General features: G+C 39.9%; 1 protein-coding gene across 5 annotated transcripts in view; it reads right to left on the bottom strand.

Annotated features, from left to right (window-relative positions):
• Positions 1-8452: 8452 nt before the first annotated feature.
• Positions 8453-25710, bottom strand: part of LOC102922064 (argonaute RISC catalytic component 3) — a 99841-nt gene continuing 82583 nt past the window's right edge. For all 5 annotated transcript variants that reach the window (XM_042271872.2, XM_076565066.1, XM_076565068.1 and 2 more), the window contains 6 exons: positions 24871-24961; positions 22777-22971; positions 21668-21802; positions 17318-17419; positions 9755-9954; positions 8453-8984 (listed from right to left, as the gene is read on the bottom strand). In XM_042271872.2, the coding sequence (XP_042127806.2) occupies positions 8876-8984; positions 9755-9954; positions 17318-17419; positions 21668-21802; positions 22777-22971; positions 24871-24961 (832 nt within the window). In that variant the 3' untranslated portion in view covers positions 8453-8875. The remainder of the gene's footprint in view (positions 8985-9754; positions 9955-17317; positions 17420-21667; positions 21803-22776; positions 22972-24870; positions 24962-25710) is intronic.

Below are 25710 nucleotides of genomic sequence, written 5' to 3' on the forward strand. Positions count from 1 at the left end.
GGGCTTTCCGAAGGAACAGAGAAAGCTGGTTTCCAGACAGCCTTAAACACATTAGTCTAAGAGAATGGTGTGTATGCCCGTCTACCTAGAACAGCGCTGACATTCAGGACAACTCAAGTTACCAACAGTGACCAGCCTCCCAAGGGGACCTGTCTATACTTGCAGAAGAGACGACAAAAACCGACCCCTCAAAACAGTCTCTACGGATAGTTAATAAGCCCCATGACCAGGGCACTGAGTCAATGGCACTGAATCTGGGGTGAAGGAAGAAGTTCAGAAGGTACATTATACAGCAAAATATGTAGCTGGAAAAAATGCAGAAAGAGATGATTTAGCGAACGTCTACATGAAATCACATGCTGATTCGTTTTACAGTGTACGTGTTTACTTATTAGAAAAAATATTTTCCCATTTCCAAGTACTTAAAACTTCCCCATTTTTCTCCTGCTCAGGGGGAAGAACAGAATACAGAGAGAGAAATAAAAATGCATTCAGCCTCAATAATTTGATATTTAAAAATTCAAGAAGGGATAGAAGTTGTCTTTCCATTTCTCACAGGAAAAAAAATTCCTTACCAAGCAAATTCAGAGTGTAAAAATATAATGGAAATATTTTACCTTCTTAAGTGAATACATCTTTCTCATATACTTATATTTAAAGGAATTAATGTGTCAATATGATATTGATCCACTAAAAACTGCAGTGATTATATTCACTTGAAATTAATATTCTTTTTTTTTTCTTTTTAAAGATTTATTTATTATGTGTACAGTGTTCTGCCTGCATGGCAGAAGAGGGCACCAGATCTCATTACAGATGGTTGGGAGCCACCATGTGGTTGCTGGGAATTGAATTCAGGACCTCTGGAAGAACAGCCAGTGCTCTTAACCACTGAGCCATCTCTCCAACCCGAAATTAGTATTCTAAAATTATGCCTTTCACTGCTTTCCAATTAGTTCATGTTACTACTCAGTCAGAACTTTGTTGTTGATTTTTGTATTTTTGGAGACCAGGTCTCACTATGTAGCTCTGGCTGGCCTGGAATCTACAGATCTACTGCAATACTCAAGAGGCCTGTCTCTGCCTCTTGAGTATTGCAGTTAAAGCCACACACCACCAGTCCTGGCCTACTTAGGTAGATTTTAATTAGCTGAGATGCTCTATTATTCTATCCCCACACTTTCCAACACCTACACTCTTTTTCTTCACTGGTACTCAGTGTTGAGTTAACTTTAAACTATTCTAGGCAAGTTCAGGGTAGCAAATCTTCCAAATAATTATGGGAAGGAAAAAATCTCATTTCAAAGTCAATTACCAATGATTTGTATATCTTTTTCTATTTGTCTTCCTGACTATAAAAATGAATCACAATCGAGAGCAATGTACCTCAAGCTAAAAAAATAAATCAAACATCATTTCTTCGACAACTTCCCCCAAAGTGCAATCAGGTGCAATGAGTCCAGTTTGTTAGCGTTCCTTTTCTCCAAATGAACCTAACTTCCAGAGAAGTCCCTCCTCTCTCCATGCAGAAAGCCACCTAAGAACTGTCCTGAATGCCCGTTATATAAAATATTAAATATTCTAAATTAGAAAATAGCATTAATGGTTTATTGGTAAAAATCCAAACTCCATAGAATTAGTAGTTTGGTTTATATATTAACACACCATCTTAATTTCTGATAATATTACAAAGGAAGAGAAAAGCTAGAAATATCTATAAAAATAAAATCCTTAAATCCAACATCTAGGGCAAAATACAAAAGTTGCACACAAATTGCCAATAAATATAAATATCACAATAGAAAAATTAATCTTAAAAAATAAACTAAGAATTGCTATTAAGACATTATAAACATGAGCAAGTTTAATGCACAAACAGACAGAGTACACGCCAGACAATCAGTGTAATTTTACGATCCTTACATAATGCAGCAATACCAAGTTGCCGAGGTGTGCTGTTTTCTGTTAGCCTGGCTTTCTTCTGGAGGACGCTCACTAATTCACCAGCTATGCTGTTCACTGCTCCTTGGTATAAGGACAAGCTGCTGCTCTCTGACAGAGATGGGTCTCACTTCACCTAGTCCCCATCACAGCCCAGATCTGCAGTTTTTCTTCCCCTAGTGCTAGGGAGGAACCCAGGGCTGTCTATGCTGAGCATGCACCCTACCCATCAGTCACATACCCTTGACTGCAGTCTGTTGCTAAACACGTGACCTTGCCCTCTTCATTTTTTCAGTCCTCCCACCCAGGAAAAACTGGAATCATTTAAAATAGTCACTGGTGTCTAAAAAACCAAAATTTCCCTAAAGGCTGAGCTATAATCATTTTGCTTTCTCTCTTAAACTGATGTCAGTGACGTAGCTCTTCCTTTATAAGTATTCTTCCTTAATGAGGAGTCATTAGAAAAGGTTAGTCAGGAGGTGACTATCCTGAAAAAGGAAAAGTAGCTCATAATACGTAGTTCCTGGCATGGTACCTTTGCCTTGGGGCACTTACTACTATATCTGTTATCTTATATACATTATAGATTACTTCAAACATAGCTGAGAAATAAAAACTATATGTTCAAATTACAGAATCAATTTGGTGAGCATTAACTTAGACACATTACTACATAAAAGCCCCTTGGTCCTCTAGACCAAGTTCAGGACAACAAATAGCATTATTTATATGAAACTGTCATACTCTTGGTATTCTAAATTATCTTAAAATTTTAGCTTTATGCTATTTAAAAAATAAAAATCTACAGCACCATCTTCAGAAAAGGCACTTTCTAAGAACCACCCTGATTTAAAAATCAAATTCAGGCCGGGCGGTGGTGGCGCACGCCTTTAATACCAGCACTTGGGAGGCAGAGCCAGGTGGATCTCTGTGAGTTCGAGGCCAGCCTGGGCTACCAAGTGAGTTCCAGGAAAGGTGCAAAACTACACAGAGAAACCCTGTCTCGAAAAACCAAAAAAAAAAAAAAAAAAAAAATCAAATTCAGTGTCTACCCTGAAAAGATTCTTTACTGAGACCCTAATGTAGAACAATAGCAGATTCTGGTGACCTTAGACATTGATTCAAAGAGGAAGTGAGCTGGCTGGCCACTCTGAGAAGATCCTAATTTCGTCACACTGTTACCTGTGACTTCAACAGGGTCTCCTACTGATAATCCAACCCTCCATACAGAAGCTTACCATCCTTTCATTCAAGTTAAAGTCATTAACTTCCAGGCTTTAAGAACACAAAATTCTTAAAATTTAACTGATAATATAAAACTCTAGGGCACTCCTTTTGATGCATGAGGTAAATTTCAACTGACCATGGATAATCAGCTGAATCCTTGCCCATTTAAAAATTGCTGACTTACAGGGAAAAGTATAAACTTAAATGTAACATTTTTAGAAACTAGGGGAAAAAAGTAAAAACATTTTTTTTCCTTTTGTGATATATTTTATTTGTATATAGATTACCTTCTTCACTCTGGGACTCAGCTTGTGTTTAATTAATCACAGAATCATATCATTCATTGCCAAGATTTTTTAGAGACAATTCTCTTTCTGATTTCTTTGTCTTGTTCTTTTCTTTTGGGTTTGGCAGAGTTGGGGACAGAGTATTGCTCTGTAGCCTAGGCTGGCCTTAAACTCTATGTAGCCCAGGTTGGTCTTGAACTCAAGATCCTCTGGCCTTAGTCTCTGGAGTATGAGGATCACAGGCATGTGCTAAGCCCAACTGTCGTCTTCCTGATTTATATACTGACTTAAAAATAAAAAAAATTATATTACATTTGTGTGTGTGTGTGTGTGTGTGTGAGTGTGTGTGTGTATGTGTGTGTGTGTGTGTGTGTGTGTGTGTGTGTGTGTGTGCACATGCTTGAGCCCACATGAGTCATGTCATGGCATGCGTATGGAGGTCAGAGGACAATTTATGGGAGTTGGTTCTCTCTTTCCACTATTTGGGTCCCAAGAATTGAACTCAGGTTTTCACTCTGGGTGGTGAGTGCCTTTCCCTTCTAGGCTATCTCCTGCCCTCTGTACTGACTTTTACATACTAATTATTTATGGCTTAGTTTTTGACTCTTTTTTAAAAAATAATTTATTTATTCTTATTTCATTGGTGTTTTGCCTGCATGTATTCTGTGTGAGGGGCAGGTGTTAGATCTCCCGGAACTGGAGTCACATAGAGTTGTGAACCAGAATTGAACCCTGGTCCTCTGGAAGAGCAGCCTGTGCTCTTAACTGCTGAGCCATCTCTCTAGCCCCCAGTTTTTGACTCTTATAGAACCACAGAGATGCTTATGTGGAGAAGAAACAGGAAAACAAAGACCCTCTAAATCAGAGTATAGCATCACTCGGACGACCTCACTTGATGTAAAGCTCTCCGACTATTTTTAATTAAAGCTTCAAAAATATCTACAAATTCCCAAGATGGATGAGGAGGACTAACACTTCACATGGATAAAACAGCTGAGTCAAGAAAGCTGGACAAGTGAACTGTCTGTCTGACAAAGTCACTTAACTCCTAAGAGGTTCATAAACTATAGGGAACTGGTAAGAGTAGCCTTTCTCTGCAACAGGAGGGTACCTACAGGGATAAGGGAAATGAACTTTTTGCTCTTGTTTGGAGACATGGTCTCATGTAGCTAAGGCTGGCCTTGAACTCTTGATGCTCCTGAGGGCTAGGATTATAGGTGTACCTTATAACCGGCTCAATTGAACATATAACTGTTTAATGACACCCAGTGGAAATGATACAGAGATATCAGTTAAACTTCTTGGCAAAACATTACCATCAAGGTTTGAAACAGAAGGGAACAAACTACTAGTGTCCAAGTGGCTAGCTCCTTGAATTTCATAAAAATTAAGCATTTGAAAAGCCCCACCACATGCTTGGGACAGATGTCTCTCTGGGCTTTCCGTCTATTGCTGGCCTCCAAGTGCTTCCCCTGGTCCTGGCTGAGATCTGGGAGCCATTTCAACTCAACAGCAGCTGGTTTCTTATTTCCCAAGACACACCTCAAGTCTGCTATCCACAGAACAACATACAAGTCAGTACTAAGCTGTGGGGATCCCTGAGAGCCTGGCTTGGAAAACTAGTATGGGTCTTCAGAAGGCAAGGAGTCTCTCTAATAGAACAGAGATGAATCTTTATCAAGTGCCTTCCGAAACACACAGAACATTCCTACTAGATTCTCTTCAGGAAGAAAAGTAAATTAATAGTTCATAAGGAGAGTAGAAGAGATATTTCCACCTTTTTTTCCTGGAAAACTTGTTAAAAGATAATTATTAATAAAATGAAAGGTATCCACATTTCTGTGAAAATGTGCCAAAGCCCAGGACTGAGAAGACTCAAGTCCCCCCTAGGAACTGTCAATGTAAAAACAAACTCCATTTCTAAAGCAAAGGCATTCTGTAATTAAAATGGAGCTGTTTCAAGTACCTGCTGTTACTTTCATAATTTGTGTCCCTAAACTTATCTAAAAAAATCCAAAGGGCCTGACAATACCTGGCATCTTGCACAAATCCTTATGATTTAGTGCAGTAACTGTCGGCCTCTGTCTAAATAAATACAGCAGCTACAGAACGACCAGCACCCGGTCTCAACGCCAGGACTCTGACACTGCAGTGCAGAGACATGGAACATGCACACTCTACAGACACATTTGCCATCAAGAACATGCATTGAATTCCCAACTCTTCTTCAGAGGGAAGCCAATTACATAAGTTGTTTAGGCTGACATTTTCGTCAGTCTTATGAGACACATCATAAAACCCTGCAGGCCAGCATTCATCAACCAGTGAGAAGGGTCGGGATAGAAAAGAAGAGTTACTATGGTTTCATGATGTTTAAACTAAAGAAGGAACTTAAGAAAACCGATTAGGAATTCTATCCAGAGATGCAAAAATAATTACTCTAAATTTTAAGAAGTATTTTCCATAAGCCTTTTACCTTAAAATTCTAAACACAAAGTTTGTTGGCATTAAGTTTGGTATACCAATTTATTAGTAGGCAAAATAGAAATATACTATACATATTCTTCTAAGTTAATTATCTTAAACTAGCAAAACTGAATAATGTAAGGGCATTCTAAAAAAGAAACCATTCAAAAGATAAAACCTTATATTTTAGAAAAAATATTCTTCCCCTTAAAAAAAATCCTTCCAAATAAGAGTTAAAATAAGGGCTTCACTCTGGCAAGTGTGAGATCACAGGTCAGGAAAAAGACAGGGTGTGCTGCGCCCCAAAAGTTCCTCACGTGAGTAAGGGCAGGGGCCACAGACAGAGAATTATTCTTAATTATATAACTAAGTGTTAATTATACTGAACAAGCACGGGCTGTACTAGTCTCTTTTCTGGCCCACCTCCCCAGACAGCCAGGCATGGTGGCAGGGATGCTGTGGTCCCGGCTACCAGGGAGGCTGGGGTGAGATGATGTTGGAGCTCAGGTGCTGGAGGCCGGCATGGGCAATACAGGGAAACTTTGTCTCCAAGACAAGCAAGCAAACAAACCAACCCCAAATATGTGTTAAGGAATTTTTCTTTTGTCAAGGAGGAGATGGGAGAATTTTGGAAGGAAAAAAAAATGTACAAACTACACAAATATCTTTTGTAAAGTGCTTTGAAACAGTATTGAGAATTGCATTTTAGATTCTTCAAAGCAATAAAAGTAAAAAATACAGTACTTAGTTTTCTGTCAGAAGGACAAAAGATTTCATGCCTATGGGGAGGACACGGGCTCAGATTTTAGGCTCAAAATACAGTAAATTGGCAATAATAGTGGATTGAAAGTAAGAGCAAAAATGAAGACCTAAACCTATCACTTCTCACATGCAGATGGAGTTCTGAAGGGCTGACAGTGCCAGCTGCAAACATCTGCATTGTCTGTCCTCAGAACTAGTGTGGTAAGAACAGAGAAAACTCAAACGCAAGTTTCATGAGTTACAAAGTACAAAGCTCCCTGAACCCAACGTTACTGGGAAACTCAGCTTTGACAGCCTTACAGTTATCAGCTAAAGGTACTGACTAAAGAAGTGGAGAAAAATACGTTTTTAAAGATTTCCCCCATATTTCAGAAATTTAACTAATTTTAAATGATCAAAGTCCCAAACTCCTTTGTCACCATCATCTTAATTTTAAAGAGAAAGTTACATCTGTGAAAATATAGAAAAAAAAATCATCCAGTATTTTCTGGATTCCTTTTGGTCAAAGAAGCACAATTCTTCAACAATTAAGATCTATTTTAAATAATTAAAAAAATTTAAATCTTAAGCTGTTCACTGTCTTTTTTTTTTTTCTTTCCCAAGATAGGGTTTCTCTGTGTAGCTTTGGCTGTCCTGGAACTTGCTCTGTAGCCCAGAACTCAGAACTCAGCCTGCCTCTGCCTCCCGAGTGCTGGGATTAAAGGTGTGCGCCACCACCACCTGGCTATCACTGTTATTTTTAAAAACTGAAGTGCAGCTGTGTTTCTGGTCTCTAGTGAGGCTCTTTTAGTCGGTTTTACTTCCTTGACTGTGATTTTTAAGGACATGCTTTAAAACTGAAAATTAGGAAGCTCTCCTGCTGACATTAAGGCTGTATTACTTTGCCCCCTTTAAAATAACAGAGGTGTCTCTTCTTCCTGTGGTCCATGGTGAAGATGACAGACACAACTTTCCTTTCAAACTGCTTATTGCACTAAATAGAGCGAAACTAGTCTGTCCTTAAACATGATTACATTTCTATAAAAGATATAGTCATTGCAGTTTATAATTGTTAAAGCACTATTCTAATACAAAAGCAAAAGGAGCTGTACTGAAACATACATATATGTTTATATATATACATATATACACATATAAAATATATATGAACATCACATTAAGGTGTGAGGGCAGTAAGTAAACTAGCAAAAAACAAAACCCCTAATTCCTTTTCTCTTTCCATCCTACAGAGTTTCAGATTTTTAAAATATTTACCCTTTATACAAGCTTTAAGGGATTTCCGGGTATGACTCATACAAACAGAGGCTTTAGAACATTTGTCACTGATCAGAAAGTCTTCTGACAAGGTTTTGTGGTTATAGCAGCTTTACCACACTCACTACAGAGAGGAATCCTCCGGCTGCCACTGTTCCTATACACAGTGCACACATGGCAAAGGTGAGTCCAGGGCAAGATGGAGCAGACACTCGCACACATGGCCCCAGGAGCCGAGGACTCAGAACTGTGTATGAGATGGGAGCTAGGAGTAGGGGACCTAAGGTAACAACAGAAATCTAGTTTGCCACGCTTTACTTCCAATGAATCATACATGAGAACATGTGAGTGTCATCTGTAGCCATACGGACAAAAGTGTAGATGCTGAAGGCAAGTAGGGAGTGACAGAAATGTCAGTGGAATGAACTGGAACACAGACACATATATACCATTAATCTAGATCTAGATATATATGCACATGAAGTACACCCGTGTGTATGTAAAATACAGACTCCTTTACAAGAATAGATGAATGCACATTGCTCTTTTCTGCACATATAACTGAACAATCATTACTTGTGTAGGTCTGCGTTTTAAACCATCATTCACGCTTTCTTGACTCTTTTGCAAAGACAGTTGTGCTGCCAAGCGACTTGAGGTAAAGGCATTAAGAGGGCTAGACAGTAAGAAGTGAAAATAAACAACCGCGATGCTTCCTACAGGAGACTGCAGAAAAGCAGCTGCTGCTTCCTAGTGCATAACGGTACTACGTTCCTCGACAAAGGGAACAGATTCCTGGGAATCAACAAAGGCCCAGACCCTACAGAGTGTTGGCTTCTGTGTGGCTGGAGTGTCCCCAGGGATCCGATTCCCCTGAACATACACTGTATGTTGACTGGTCTTTCAGCTCTTCCTCTCAGAGAATACACTTGGACTTGTTAAGCGAAGTACATTGTGCGTAAGGTATCTTGGTGAATCTGTACAGCCTTGGCAAGGGCCTGTGGATCCCGCCCATTGCTCTGTCCTGAAACGTGGCTTCCCTCAGCACTGTAAGAGAAGGGTTAATGAACACAAGCATAAACCTTCCGTCCTCATGTAGTGATTCTGAAGAACAGTACATGTTGTAGAAAATTCCAAAAATACCAGCAATGAGAAACTGGTATAATGAACTTGGTGTCCATCATTTAGCTTCAATATGGCCAATTTTAGTTGGTTCTTTCATTTTTCTCAGGATTAATTAGAAATAATCCGAGACATTATATCATTTTTGTCTAATATGTACACACACACATACATTACTAACAATATCTTCCTTGGGTACTTTGGGGAAGCAACTAAGTTACTAGATTATTCTATGTTTTTTAAGGGTTTACTTAATTTTTAATGTGTATGGATATTTTGCCTGCACATCCCCCTCCACCCCTCCATGCACCATGTGCCATGAATTCCCCTGGAACTGTAATAACAGACAGCTGTGAGTCACCATGTGGGTGCTGGGAATTGAACCCAGGTCCCAGGTCTAGGGGAACGGTCAGTGCTCCCAACTGCTGAGCCATTCATCTCTCCAGCCCCAGCTCACTCTATTAGTAAACCCGCACAGTGTTTTTGTAGAAAACCTTATTTTGGGCCATCAGTTGTCATCACTTTCCACACAGCATGCTGGCTGTCTGACAGCCTGTGGAACTTTAGTTCTGAACGGCAAGACTCTAGGCAGACGGGTATGTACATACGTGGAGGTGCTTACAGAAATGGCCTAAGGGAACCAGACTGCATTCGATTTGGCTCGAGAACCCCCACTCTTTATGCTTTCATATTACCTGTCATGTTCCTTGTCCACAAGATGATATCTGGCTCTGAATGCCACCAGGTGAGCATAGTACGCTGGTGCGGGGATGGAAACGGATCTTGTACAGCGTACGTAGGTGTGACAGAGCTGGTAAGTCAGCAGCTGGAGTTCATCTGCAGTGAAGCAGTTGTCATCCCACAGGACATGGTAGTGTGAAGGACGGCTAGTTCCCTATGGAGAGGAAATGGTGCAGTCTGTTGATTTCTAAACTCCGTTTTAAACCGTTTTCACTGGTGGACTGGCAAGATGGCTCACTGGCTAAGTGTTTGCTGCACAAGCCTGGTGACCTGAGTTTGATTCTTAGATCCCATGTAAAGGTGGATGGAGAGAACAGGATCCACAAAGCTGTTTTCTGACCTCCACATTTGTGCAATGGCATGTACACCCTGCTGCCATATTAATACTCACATACACACACAGTAATAACGTGTAGTGATATTTTGTTTTGCTCTAACTAATAAAGCTTGCCTGGAGATCAGAGTGCGGAGCTAGCCACTAGAGGCCAGGCAGTGGTGGCACACACCTTTAATCCCAGCACTTGGGAGGAGGAAACAGGAAGTGATAAGGCAGGGTGGAGACAGGAGCTCCTTTCAGTCTGAGGATTCCTAGAGGTAAGAAGTCTTTCTAGTGGCTGGCTGCTCTGCTTCTCTATCTTTCAACTTTCATCCTGATATTTGACTCCGGGTTTTTATTAATAAGCCCAATTAGGATTCGCACTACAGTAACGCACATGTTTCATTGGTGTATCTTGGTTGCACGTGTACTTCGTTACAGAAGACCATCGTCACAGCCGTATATAACTTACTTTAGGCATGCTAACCCACCCTTTGTACCCCCTCCTTTCCCCCTCTGTCCCTAGACAGTTTCACGTCTACTTTCGTCTCATATACATTCATGGTTTTACGTGTCTATATAAAATCTAAATGCATTTATTATTATCACTTTAGTTTATGTATGTGGGTGTTTAGCCTGCTTGCGTGCCTGTCCAGCACATGCATGATGGGAGCTTGTGGAGGTCTGAAGAAAGTACTGGATTCTCCTAGAGCTGGAGTTATAGCTGGGTGTTAGTCACCAGGTGGGGGCTGGGAATCAAACCCAGGTCCTCTGGAAGTGCAGCCAGTGCTCATAACCTATGAGCCATCCTTCCAACCTCTCCATATAAAATCTAGGACCTACAGATGAGAAAAAGTATGCAATAGCTTTCTCTTTGAAACTTAATTTGCTTAACATGAGTATTTCCAGTTGCAACTACTTTCATGTAAATAATATAACTTTTTCTTTATGGCTGAGAAAAATTCCATTGTGTATATATACTCCAGATTTTATTTCCATTCCATTACTGATGGACACCTAGGTTAGTTCCATAACTCAGCTATTGTGACTAGAGTAAATGCAGTAAACACCGGTGTCTAAGTGTCTCTGGTACACTGACTTGGAGTGGTAGCACTGGGTGGTAGTTCTATTTTCAATTTTTTTGAGGATTCTCCATACACTGATTTCTATGAGAGCTGCACTAGTGTATAGTGCTGTAGACCAGCATGTATGGTTTCTTTGGGTCTCTCTTTGCCACTATCTGTTGCTGTGCTCTCTCTCCCTCTTCCTTCCTGCCTGCCCCAGACAAGGTCTTAGGAATCCTAGATTGTTCTTGACCTCACTAGGTAGCCAAGGGTCACCCCGAACTTCTTACCCTTCTGCCCTCACTTTCAGAGTGTTGGTGTTACTGACATGCACAAGCTCATGGCTTATGGGGTGTTGGGGATTAAACCTAGTGTTTCCTACATGCCAGGCAAATATTCTAACATCTGAATGGTATCGCCAGCCCGTTCATTATTTTCTTAATGACAGCCATTCTGACTGGGGTGAGATGGAATCTTTTTTTTTTTTTTTACTTTTTTTTTTTTTTTTTTTTTAAGATTTATTTATTTATTATGTATACAGTGTTCTGTTTGCATGTATCCCTGCAGGCCAGAAGAGGGAGCCAGATCTCATTACAGATGGTTGTGAACCATCATATGGGTGCTGGGAATTGAACTGAGGACCTCTGGAAGAACAGCCAGTGTTCTTAACCTCTGAGCCATCTCTCCAGCCCCGAGATGGAATCTTTTTTTTTTTTTTTTTTTTTTTTTGAGATGGAATCTTAATGTAGGTTTAATTTGCATTCTTCTGGTAGCTAGTGAGATTAAACATTTTTGTCATGATTATTAGCATTTTTATTCCATCTTTTGGATTTTGTTATTTGCCCTCTGCCCTCCCCCTCTCTTTTTCCAATGCTAGGGATTAAACCCAAGGTCTTGAACATGTCAGGCACAGCACTAAGCTACATACCTGCCTATATTTTACTTATTTTTGGTTTTTGAGACAAGGTCATGCTATGTAGCTTGGGTTTGCATTGAATTCAGATGGTCCTCCTGCTATGGAATAATCCTCTTGTATACTGTAAAGATTTGTCACTCAAATTTGCTTAGTAAAAGGTTGATTGGCCAGTAGCCAGGCAGGAAGTATAGGTGGCGCAACCAAACTAAGAATACTAGGAAGAGGAAGGGTGGAGTCAGGAGTTGCCAGCCAGATGCAGAGGAAGCAATATGAGAATGTTATACTGAGAAAAGGTACCAAGCCACGTGGCTAAACATAAGAATTAGGGGTTAATTTAAGTGTAAGAGCTAGTTAGTAATAAGCCTGAGCTACTGGCCAAGTATTTATAATTGACATAAGCCTCTGTGTGGTAATTTGGGAAGTGTTTGCTGGGTATTTGAAGTTGCTGGCGGGACAGAAACTTCTGCCTACATGTAGTGTCCAAATGTTTGGAAAGAATTTCCATATAAAACCTGAGAAAGCTTAAAAAAGGATTCTAAACACACAAAAATGAAGACAAACTTGGCTTCCTGGTAACCGCTTTTTCTCAGGTGGACTCTGTTTGCTGGTGGTGAGCAGAGGCATGGCTCCTTTAAGAGACAGCTTCCTGACTCAGCATTAGTGGCAAAAATGGGTGGCTCTTTTAAGAGACTCTACTACCAAACACTTATATGGTGTTTATGAGCAGCCAGCAACACGCTACTTCGGTGGCAGCATGGATCTAGAAAATCCCCAGAGTTGGGGTGATAAACATGGCTCCTACCAGTACCTCTGCCATGAAGCTAGGCACTCAGAACCAAGGAATAGGGCAGAGCCAGTTGACTAAGCCACTCCTGCTTACCAGCTTAAAGGCCTATGTGGTCAGAAAAAGAGATATGCAGTAAATACAGATTCAGATAAAAAGAAAAAACCTCTAAATGGTTCACAGTGTGTTTAAAAATATATATGGGTTTGGGAGCGAAAAGAAGGTATAAACAGTCATAAAAAAAGAGATACATAGTTTTAAAATAATAAAGTCCTTAAAAAGAGAGTAAAGTAATATAAAAAAAAAAGGCCATGTAAAGATGGAGAATACATAGAGAGTCTGGATCCTGTGTGTCATTGTGTTGTATTTGAATTGTGTGACTGCTGAGGAAGGAGCAACAGCTGCCTAGGACATTTGATTATAAATGTTGGTGGATTAATCCAACCTACATATTTTTAAATTATCTTGACTTCAAAATTTAGGTCAAAAGATATGTTACTTTGGGGGAGGAGTTGTGTTTTTATTTCCACAGGAAATGAGAGACTATGGGTTAAGAAAAATCAGGTTTGATCGAGGAAGACCCTCTGAAATTCTAACTACAGACATGGGAAGATAAACCTAAAATTACCTACAAGACATATAATGTAAAGTTTACCTGCTCAGACATAAAATAGAAAATTATCTTTGACTGGCTTATGTATAATGCACAGTTTACATCTGTATTAATTCAGAAATGTAAGTTACCTTTAAAAGTTTATATATTTTCAGAACAAGGGGACCAGACACCAAAAAAAATGGCCCAGATGATGCAGCATTCAAAACAGCTTCAAGGCTGCTAGTTGAGATGATCCAGCCTCACAGAATACTCTAGTCAGAACTTGACCATAATCCTAAATTTTCTCAGGGTCCCCCAAAGATTACCAGCACCTCCAATCAGGAGGAAGCCATCTTGAGAACTACGTCCACATTGCCAAAAATAAATTATGTTTGTCATTGTTTAGGGGGGTTGGTTACAAGTTGTTATGGATACAACTATTAATCTTACATATTTTACATTGGTATGGATTTTGGTTTATTGATACAAATTTAAGGTTAATTTTGTTATACCATATGTATAGTTCTACTCTTGTTTAGGGTATTATGTTTATGCAGCTCATTTAAAAATGTAATATATAATTAAGAAATACAGATTAATAGTCATAGATAATAGCAAACTTATATTCATGTGCTGTGAAATGTTCTCTATGCTGTGAATGTGTTGCTCTGATTGGTTAATAAATAAAGTGTTGATTGGGTGGGACAAAGTATTGGTGGGACAAAGAGAGAGAATTCTGGGAACAGGAAGCCTGGGAAGGAGACGCTGCCAGCCATCACAGGACAAGCAACATGTAAAGTACTGGTAAGCCACGAGCCACGTGGCAAGTTATAGATTAATAGAAATGGGTTAATTAAGATATAAGAACAGATAGCAAGAAGCCTGCCACGGCCATACAGTTTATAAGTATACAAGTTTCTGAGTGATTATTTTATAAGTGGGCTGTGGGACTGAGGGGGCTTGGTGGGACCCAGAGAGAAACATTCCAGTTATAGTCATGTTAGTCAGGTTTTCAAAGTCATACAGAGATATATTTCAGATAGGTAGGTAATCTTTAAACACTTCAAAGACCTATAGTGCCGGGCGGTGGTGGCGCACACCTTTAATCCCAGCACTTGGGAGGCAGAGGCAGGTGGATCTCTGTGAGTTCGAGGCCAGCCTGGGCTACCAAGTGAGTTCCAGGAAAGGCGCAAAGCTACACAGAGAAACCCTGTCTCAAAAAACCAAAAAAAAAAAAAAAAAAAAAAAAAAAGACCTATAGAATATGGCATTTAAAATGTTTTAAGAAATTAGGCATTTTTTGATAGTGAGACATATCTGCTCCTGGCAGTACCAGTACCAATTACTTCAAAGAGGATGATGGGCATTCAAGAAACTCCATATGGAGTTTTTTTTATGGCAAAAGCCATTCATGTGGACAAAGAAGGCACCCTTGACTCAACTACTGACAGTATTCTGTACAAATTGGACAAACAGGACACAATAGAAAGCGACTGCAGAACTTTGCCAAGATAAGGTGTGACAGTCCTTCAAAAATCCCGCTTCATGAGTAAGTCTGTCAGATATGCTAGGCCTGTAGGCTAAAGATGGATGCCCCAATGTTGCAGAGGAACTTTGGGTGATTGTCCAGGCAGCTTGAGGTTCCTGTCATTAAGTAACTGTGGTGGTATTCTAATTGTACTGAAATGTGATTTTGATTGTAAATCACATTTCAGTACAATTAGAATACCACCACAGGTAATGTTTTACCCTTCTGGAGTCTTTAATGGAGCTGAACACTAAATAGTTATAATGATAGTTTTCTTTAGATATAATAGAAAGTAAACTAGATACAAAACTTCAGACTCATCAAGATAGATAATTAAGTATTTTCTCTAATTTTGCCAAATGCAAATGGATTAGATGTTACTGTAATTCTTACTTAATAACTATTTTTGTTGCATATAATCTTACTATGTTAAAGTTAAAACCTTCCTTTTTAATTAGACAAAAAGGTGGAAGTGCTGTGGAATAATCCTCTTGTATACTGTAAAGATTTGCCACTTGAAGTTGGTTTAATAAAACGCTGATTGGCCAGTAGCCAGGCAGGAAGTGTAGGTGGGGCAACCAAACTAAGAATGCTGGGAAGAGGAAGGGCAGAGTCAGGAGTTGCCAGCTGGATGCAGAAGAAGCAAAATGAGAATGTTGTACTGAGAAAAGTTATCAAGCCACATGGCTAAACATAGATAAGAGTTATAGGTTAATTTAAGTGTAAGAGCTAGTTCGTATTAAGCCTGAGCTACTGGATGAGCATTTATAATTGATATAAGCCTCTGTGTGGTAATTTGGGAAGTGGCTACTGGATATTTGAAGTTGCTGGCAGGACAGAAACTTCCACTTACATCCTCCTGCCTCAGCCTCCATGTACTAGGATTGTGAGTATGCAGCATCATGTTTGGATTTTAGCTTTTTTTTTTTTAAGATATTTATTTATTTATTTGATAAATTGTTCACAAATCAAGTCTTACCAAGCACAAAAACTTGAAATAATTTCTTCTGTCTTTTCAGATCATAGAGCAACAAAACTAGAAATCCATAGCAAGAAAAACCACAGACTCTATACAAATGCACAGGGACTGAAAAGTCCACACTTGAGTGATCAGTAGGTCATTAAAGAAATCAGGACAGGAATCTTAGTTTACTTATTTTATGTTGTATTCATCAGTGTTTTGCCTATGTGTATATATGTATACTGTGTACACTCATGTTTACTGCTGTAGTGAGTATAGCTAGGAAACGATACTAGCCTGGATGTCCATAGGCAGAGAATAGATAAGGAAGACGTGGTACATATATGCATTTTTTGTTTGTTTGTCTTTTTTTTTTTTTTTTGGTTTTTCGAGACAGGGTTTCTCTGTGTAGCTTTGCGCCTTTCCTGGAACTTGCTTTAGAGACCAGGTTGGCCTTGAACTCACAAAGATCCACCTGCCTCTGCCTCCTGAGTGCTGGGATTAAAGGCGTGCACCACCACCACCACTACCCGGCTTGTTTGTTTGTTTGTTTCTGACAGGATTTCATGAAGCTCCAGCTGGCATCACACCCACTATGTAGCCAAGATTGGCTTTGAACTCCTAATCCTTCTGCCTAACCTCCTAAGTACTGAGATTACAAGCCTGTGCCACCATATCCAGTATGCAGTGGAACTGTATGGAGTCATAAAGTGAGATTATGATGTTGGAAGTCATTATGTTAAGCAAAATAAGCCAGATTCAAAAAGATAACACCAGATATTTTCTTTTATATGTGAAATTGAGATTTAAAATTATGTGTATATATATGTATATATACATATAAATGTGTTTATTTACACATGTGTGTGTGCAGATCATAAAACTAGAAAGCAGATAATGAGAAGGGAGGAAGAGATCTCAATTGATGGAGAGAAAGAGAAGGTAACAGAAAACACGTGACCTGAAATTGGGGATGGGGTGTTAGGGGAAGAGAATGAATGATAACCAAGCAGAATGACACATATGTATGAAAATGCCATAATAAAACCTATTATTTTGTATAATAACATTATTGATATAAATTGATATAAGTAAGTAAAATTTTATTAAGTTTTGCATTAAATCAAGGGTCAAATGCAGGGAGACTTATTCTATTAAGCTAATCCTGCTATTTTCATAGAAATATTTCTTTTTCAAAGGAAGGAAAAGGAAGGGATTCCCTTACTAAAAGTTACATGTGGACATAACTAGGAACGCAGAGAAAATATTATTATTCTTTTTGCTGAGGCTCTGAAAGAACCACGTAAGAACCAAAGTTCTACATGGAAACACTGGATGTAGGCGCAGACTTACCTGGATGCCTGCGTGGCTGCAGAGATAGAAGTCAAACTCGTACGGGTGGGTGATGTCGGTGTCGACTGTGGTCCCAGCGGGGATGTTCCCACTTCTCCCCACCTACATGTTTGTGGATCAGATTTGAAACCAACAAGACAAGTTTGCATTAAAAATGTTCAAGCACATAAGCTGACCCCCACACTTTACTACTTTCAGCCTGAACTATTACTTAAGCAAGCATTCAGTACAGACCTCACAGTCTTAGTTCCTAGTCTCTTTTAAAAATTATTTTCTTTATTTCTTTCCTTCCTTCCTTTCTTGTTCCTTCCTTCCTTCTTCCCCTCACTTCCCTTCCCTCCTTCCCTTCCTTTTGTTTTGTTTTGTTTTTTTGACAGGGTTTCTCTGTGTTACTTTGGAGCCTGTCCTGAAACTCTCTCTGTAGACCAGGCTGGCCTTGAACTCACAGAGATCTGCCTACCTCTGCTAGGACTAAAGGCATGCACCACCACCGCCTGGCTTTCTTTTTTAGTTGATTTATTTACTTTGTGTGTATAAGTGTTTTGCCTATATGTATGTCTGTATGTGTGTTTGGTGCCCAAAGAGGTCAGAAGAGGGCATTGGATCCTCCTGAAACTGGAATTGTGGATGGTTGTGAGTCTGTGTGCAGGTTCTGGGAATCAAGTGCAGGTCCTCTGCAAGAGCAGCCCATGCTCTTACCTGCTGAGCCATCTCTCCAGGCCCAAATATTTCTTTCCTTTTCTTTTCCCTTTCCCTCCCTCGACCCCTCTCTTTCTTGAGACAGGGTTTCTCTGTGTAGCCTTGGCTGTCCTGGATCTCACTCTGTAGCTCAGGCTAGCCTCGAACTCACAGAGGCTGCCTCTGCCTCCCAAGTGCTGGGATTAAAGGTGTGCGCCACCATCACCCAGCTCCAAATATTTCCTAACATGAGTGCTGGTAAATAAGAAAGAGTTATATAGTTTCTATTGCTTGGCGGGTGACAGGGTGAAAGCACATAAGCTCAGCTGACATTTATGGCGTATATGTACCAATACTGTTCTTGAAATAACACTGTGTGAAATTGCCATTTTTCTTGGAGAATACTATATATTAATAAGAGGAAATCTTGGTAACACTACCAAAAGTCAGCATTTATTATCCATGTCAGGTTTTCCTCTCCCTTTTCTTAAAGAATTGTTTTATTTATGTGTAACTGTATGAAAGGATGACATTAATCCACATACATATGAACACCTGATTTTTGACAAAGAAGCCAAAACTATACAATGGGGAAAAAAAGGATCTTCAACAAATGGTGCTGGCATAACTGAATGTCAACATGTAAAAGATTACAAATAGATCCATATCTGTTACCATGTACAAAACTCAAGACCAAGTGGATCAAAGACCTCAACATAAATCCAGTTCCACTGAACTTGATAGAAGAGAAAGTAGGAAGTAGTCTGGAACACATTGGCACCAGAGATCACTTCCTAAATATAACCCCAGTAGCACAGACACTGAGAGCAACAATTAATAAATGGGACCTCTTGAAACTGAAAAGCTTTTGTAGGGCAAAGAACATGGTCAATAAGACAAAACGACAGCCTACAGAATGGGAAAGGATCTTCACCAACCCCACATCTGACAGAGGACTGATCTCCAAAGTATATAAAGAACTCAAGAAACTAGACATCAAAATACTGAACAATCCAATTAAAAAATGGGCTATAGAGCTAAACAGATAATTCTCAAAAGAAGAATCTCAAATGGCTGAAAGACATTTAAGAAAATGCTCAACATCTATAGTCATCAGAGAAATGCAAATCAAAATGACTATGAGATAGATACCACCTTACACCTGTCAGAATGGCTATGATCAAAAACACTAATGACAGTCTATGTTGGAGAGGATGTGGAGCAAGGGGAACACTCCTCCACTGTTGGTGGGAGTGCAAACTTGTATAACCACTGTGGAAATCAGTATGGTGGTTTCTCAGAAAATTGGGAATCGATCTACCTCAAGACCCAGCCATACCACTCTTGGGCATATACCCAAGGAATGCTCAATCATACCACAAAGATACATGCTCAACTATGTTCATAACAGCATTATTCGTAATAGCCAGAACCTAGAAACAACCTAGATGCCTGTCAACTGAAGAATGGATTTAAAAAAATGTGGTACATATACACAATGGAGTACTACTTAGTAGAGAAAAACCATAACATCATGAAATTTGCAGGCAAATGGATGGAACTAGAAAATATCACCCTGAGTGAGGTAACCCAGATTCAGAAGGACAAGCATGGTATGTACTCACTCATAAGTGGATACTAGATATAAAGTAAAGGACAATCAGACTGCAACCCACACAGATCCAGGGAGGCTACCTAGCAGGGGGCACCCTAGGATGACTGTGGCTTATAAGTTTTGTTTTTACCCAATCACTGGGCAAACTCTAGTGAAACATTTCACTATTAGGATAAGAATTTGTACTGTATCAAGCTGATGAAAGAAAAAAATTGTTTTATTTATGTGTATCTGTATGAAAGGTTGTCACGTTTGTGCAGCTGCTCACAGAGGCCAGAAGAGAATGTTGGATCCCCTGGAGCTGAAGTTTCAGGCAACTTTGATCCATGTGGGTACTGGGAATTGAACCTGGGTTCTTTTGAAGAGTAGCTGGTGCTCTTAACTGCTGAGCCATCTTTCCAGCCCTGTGCCAGGCTCTTTAAATACTATTTATTTATTTATTTAGTTTTGTTTTTTGGAGACAGGGTTTCTCTGTGTAGTATTGGAACCTGTCCTGAATCTCACTCTGTAGACCAGGCTGGCCTCGAACTCACAGACATCTGCTTGGCTCTGCCTCCCGAGTGCTGGGATTAAAGGCATGTGCCACCACCACCTGGTGGTACAATATTTTTATATTTTGATGACAATCCTGTAAGTAAGGAATTTGCTATGCAATCCAGGCTGGCGTCAAACTCACAGAGATCTACCTGTCTCTGACTTCCAAGTGCTGGGATTAAAGCTGGGTGGTGGTGGCACACCCCTTTAATCCCAGAAGGCAGAGGCAGGCATATCTCAGTGAGTTTGAGGCCAGCCTGCACTGTTGTACAGAGAAACCCTGTCTCAAAAAACAAAAAACACAAAACACCAATGTACATAAAATAAAAATAAATAAGTAAATAAATAAAAAGAAAGAGCTGGAGAGATGGCTCAGTGGTTAAGAGCACTGATTGCTCTTCCAGAGGAACCAGGTTCAATTCCCAGCCTCCACATGGCAGTTCATAACTGTCTGTAATTCCAGTTCCAGGGGATCTGACATCCATGGCAAAATACCAATGCATATAAAATAAAAATAAATATAAACAAAACAAAACAAAACAAAAAAACCCTTGAGCCTAATAAATTAGCAACACATACCATATAGAAGCTATAACCTATTTAAAGAGGAAGCAGAATACTAGGTCTATACCACAGTTCTAGTCTCTAGGTGTATACTGTAGGGCAAGGTATTTCACCTCTCTGTTTTCTCAGCTGTAATAGTCTCCCATCTATTTTCTTTTCATTTTTGGGAACTGAACCCATGGCCTGAAATGTGCATTATATCTAAGCACTCCATTAAGCTACATCCCAGCCATTATTAGAATTATTTAGAGCATGAGTAAAGGTAAGCAAATGGATGAGTGGTATTACTAAACACTGGACATTCATCATCATTGCATCTAAGTTAGGTTTTATAGGTATAAAAATATACTGACAACAATAATAGACAATATATAATATATAACAATAATTGCATAGGGTTTGGGAAGATTAAATCAGTTAAACAGCAACGTTCTTAGGTTGGGTATACAGCCCAGTGTATATAGCCATGAGGTCCTGAGTATGATTTCCAGTACCACAAAAAGAAAGGGAGGAGAGGAATAAAGAAGGAAGAAGGGATAGAGACAGGAAAGGAGAGAAGGAAGGAGGGAGAGGGCCAACAGTGAGACAGGAAAGGAGAGATGGATAGGGAAGCCTGATGGTGGGGCGGGAGCTTGGCTTATAACTATAACTATATGTATATATATATATATATATATTTTTTAAATTTATTTATTTATATATATATTTTATTTTACAGTACCATTCAGTTCTACATATCAGCCATGGGTTCCCCTATTCTCCCCCCTCCCACCCCCTCCCCTTACCCTCAGCCTACCCCCATTCCCACCACCTCCAGGGCAAATCCTCCCCCAAGGACTGCGATCAACCTGGTAGACTCAGTCCAGGCAGGTCCAGTCCCTTCCTCCCAGACTGAGCCAAGTGTCCCTGCATAAGCTCCAGGTGTCAAACTATAACTATATTATAAGAGGTATAGTCACCCTTTCTGCTCTGTCAGCACAGAAGAGTCGAGTGTGATGTCTCTTCTGAACGACAATGTAGGTTATTCCAGGTTGATAGTCTTTCTCCAAACTGATACAGGCTTCTCGAATTGCCAGTAGCTCATAGTACAACACCTAGAGAAAATACAACAGAAAGATTGAATACAGCCAGCTGTTTCTTTTACATATTCCAAAGTAAGATAATGGTGTAATTTCATGACTTATTCTTTTTTTTTTTTTTTTTTTTTTTTTTTTTTTTTTTTTTTTTTTTTTTTTTTGGTTTTTCGAGACAGGGTTTCTCTGTATAGCTTTGTGCCTTTCCTGGAACTCACTTGGTAGCCCAGGCTGGCCTCGAACTCACAGAGATCCGCCTGGCTCTGCCTCCCTAGTGCTGGGATTAAAGGCGTGCGCCACCACTGCCCGGCTCATGACTTATTCTTAAAGATCAATTTTAATTCATTCATTTATCTTTAGTTTTTTTTTTGTTTTTTTTTTGTTTTTTTTTTTTTTTTTTTTTGAGGCAAAAGAGGTTTCTCTGTGTAGCCCTAGCTGTCCTGGAACTCACTTTGTAGACCAGGCTGGCCCTAAACTCAGAGATTCTCCTGCCTCTGACTCCTGAGTGCTGGGATTAAAGACATGTGTAATCACCACCTGGCTAGATCAATTTTATTTTAAGTCATGTGTATGTGTGTGATGTGAGTTTGTGCACATGACTACAGGTGCCCTGGATGCCAGAAGAAGGCATCAGATGCCCTGGAGTTACAGGTTGTAGTAAGCCATCTGATGTGGGTGCTAGGAACCGAACTCAGGTCCTCTGCAAGAGCAGCAAGCACTCTTAACCACTAGGCCACCTCTCCAGCCCTGCCTCTGAACTTCTTAACATTACTTACTTCACAGCTCAATATGCTTCTCCACTTCATTTTTAACTATGAGCACAGCAGTGAAGGCTCACACATCCATAGGAACATTTTAAAAAGGAAGATCTACCCAAGCGTCAGCTTTGATTTTGGGAACTTTTAATTTCAGGTTTTCACCTTCAGAACTCAATAGCACATCATAAACATAGTATTTGGTTTATTTATGGTGTAAATATATTCCAGGCAACCAACCTGTCTAAACTGTCCTTCTGAAACACCATCCCGATAAAAGATAATGCGAGTAGGCTTGAATCGGGTTGACTTATAAAACTGGATGAGCAGCTCCCGGACCATGGAGGCCAAGTCCTGGATGATTTCCTGCCGAGGTCTCTGAACTCGTACTGTGGCACAGTATCTGCTTGGATGGGCATCCATACTGCCTACAACCTAGGGTGGAAAAAGTGAGAAAAAATTAAAATGATCAAAACTAAACTGTCTTCATTTACATATGTATTTTATTGTAGTCTTACTTTTTATCATGATTTACTTCAAAAGTAACAAAAACTAGACAATCCTCAATAGAGAACAGAAAAAAAGACTAGAATAGTGTCAAAAACAATTAGGCAGCATTTTTTTCTTTTTCCATTTTCATGTGTGTGGTGTATATGTGTGCATATCGATATTTTTCATGTTTGGGCACATGTATATGCTTCCCCTTACATGTGAGTTGCACAGTTATAGAAAAAACAAGCAGGCAGATTACAACAGTTACAGGAGATTTGAGGAAGTTAATAGATTTAATAGGTATATTATATGGAACTTGTACCCCTAACACCAGAATGATTGATTTTGGCAAAAAACTCTCAAACCTAAAGGGCAATAATGAAAGTTGGCTACAAGAAAATCATTAAAGAACTGTAAAGATTAAACACTACTCCCTCACCCCCCCAAAACAAAATATAAGTCAGGGGCTGGAGAGATGGCTCAGCAGTTAGGAGCATTGGCTGTTCATGCAGAAGACCCTGGTTCAGACCCAGCACCCACGTGGTGGCTCACAGCTGTCTGTAACTCCCATTTCAGGGATCCAATGCCCTCTGGCCTCCGAGGGAACTGCCCACATGTGGTGCACAGACACACACACAGGCAAAACACTCATACATAATAAAATAAAAATGAGATCTTAAAAGAGAAAAACCAAATCACGCAAGCAATAGTGGGCCAATAAAGTGAGCAGACAGTTCTGAAGAGAAGAAACACAGGGCCAGAGAGATAGCTCAGCAGGCAAAGACACCTGCAGCCAAGCCCAGCAGCCTGGATCTCATCTCTGGGATCTCCATGGTAGAAGGAGAATCAACTCCTCCAGCTGTCCTCTATCTCCACATGCGTGCCGTAGCACAAATAAATGTAATAATAAAGAGGAGATACAAAGCTAATAAGCAAACTTGGAAAGGGCTCAATGTCCTCAACCTTAAGGGAAATGAGAATAAAAAGTGCTGTGATCCCATCTCACCCAGTCAGAATGGCTGCCACCCACAACAGGTGTTAAAGGAGGACCTTACCCATCGTTGGTGGGAATGTACACGTGAGCAGCCACAGGTGACAGGCTTTTCAAAATACTGAAAATAGGGCTACCATACTGCTTAGTTTTTCCGCTCTTGGGTACACGCCTGAAGAACTTCAAGTCAACACAGACCACAAAGATCCTTGTGCCTCCATGTTTATGGCTGCACTATTCACAACAGCTAGGAAAGCACACCAGCTTAGATGTTCATTAGCAGATGAATGGATAAATAAAATGGGGTGCAGGGGCCAGTAATCTGGGTTAGGGTGGGTTCCAGGGATGGAACTCAGATTGTCAGGCTTGGTGGAAGGAGAGAGCCAACTCCTGAAAGTTATCTCTGACCTTCACATACCCAAATAAATAAATAAATAAATAAATAAATGTAATAAAAAAGAAAATGTAGTACATGTATACTCAATGGAATTTTATGCAGCTATGTTCAGTATGTTCAGAAAAATGGATACAATGGAAATCATTTTGTTAAGTAAGATAAGCCAGTGTTAGAAAGACAGATACCACATGTTCTCTCACATACATGGTGCCTAAGTTTGGACTTTTGTTTTATCTGTATTTCATCTACATAAGGAGACTAAGTGGGAGAGTACAGAGCCCAGCTAGAGAAGGGAGGGCTACTGCAGAGGGCAACGGAGGAGGACATGGCTGAGAACGCGAACACTGGCACCCAGAAGATTAATAAAAAGGAATATCACATATCAGATATGCAGAACCAAAGCACTGCTATCAGTGTGGACTTTAGATAAGGCAGACTCATCTGATGGACTCACAGCAGCAATGGAGGGCTTCTTTCCATCCCCAGCAGGTGGGTGAGTGACATCTGCGCCCAGGAAGATCACTGGTTGCTGGAACACAGAAGGTCTTAAACACATTTTTTTAAAGGGTTAGACTTCATTTGTTTCATCTGTTCCACATGATTGCAATATAACTGCAAGCCACTGACAGTCCAGAGGACGCCCTCTACAGACAACAGACGCTTCACAGAACTCCACTGCTCACTAACTCTTTTTTTTTTTTTTTTCAAGACAGGGTTTCTCTGTGTAGCCCTGGCTGTCCTGGAACTCACTCTGTAGACCAGGCTGGCCTTGAAGTCACAGAGATCCGCCTGTCTCTGCCTCCCAAGTCCTGGGATTAAAGGAGTGCGCCACCACATATAGCCCAAGAAACTCTTAATTCATGAATCTCTACTCTGTTACATTTCTCTGATGTCTTGTGAGAACTTTCATGTTTTAAACAGGGATACTGAGGTTGCAAAAGACAACTGATGCAAATATTCTCTGTAATGTGGACAAACATGATATGTTTCTTCATAATATATCATTAAATTTCATTCATTTAAAAAATCTACTTACATTTTAAGTCTTTGGGATTTAAGGACAAAAAGAATCAGCAAGCCTTTGACGTTCAGTTTTAGTATATTTTACACTTTTAGGCAGGGATTATAGGCATCTACTATTCCCTGGCCCAAAGAATAAAATTTGAGTATATATTTAATAATCATAAAACCCCAGCATTTCCTTTTATTTTAAACTTCACCCTTTAAAATGAAAAAACTGAAGCTGAGAGATGGCTCAGCAGTTGTTTGCCCCGAGAACTGGGGTTTAATGCTT

Source organism: Peromyscus maniculatus, chromosome 2, assembly GCF_049852395.1.
Source record: "Peromyscus maniculatus bairdii isolate BWxNUB_F1_BW_parent chromosome 2, HU_Pman_BW_mat_3.1, whole genome shotgun sequence".
NCBI lineage: Eukaryota > Metazoa > Chordata > Mammalia > Rodentia > Cricetidae > Peromyscus > Peromyscus maniculatus.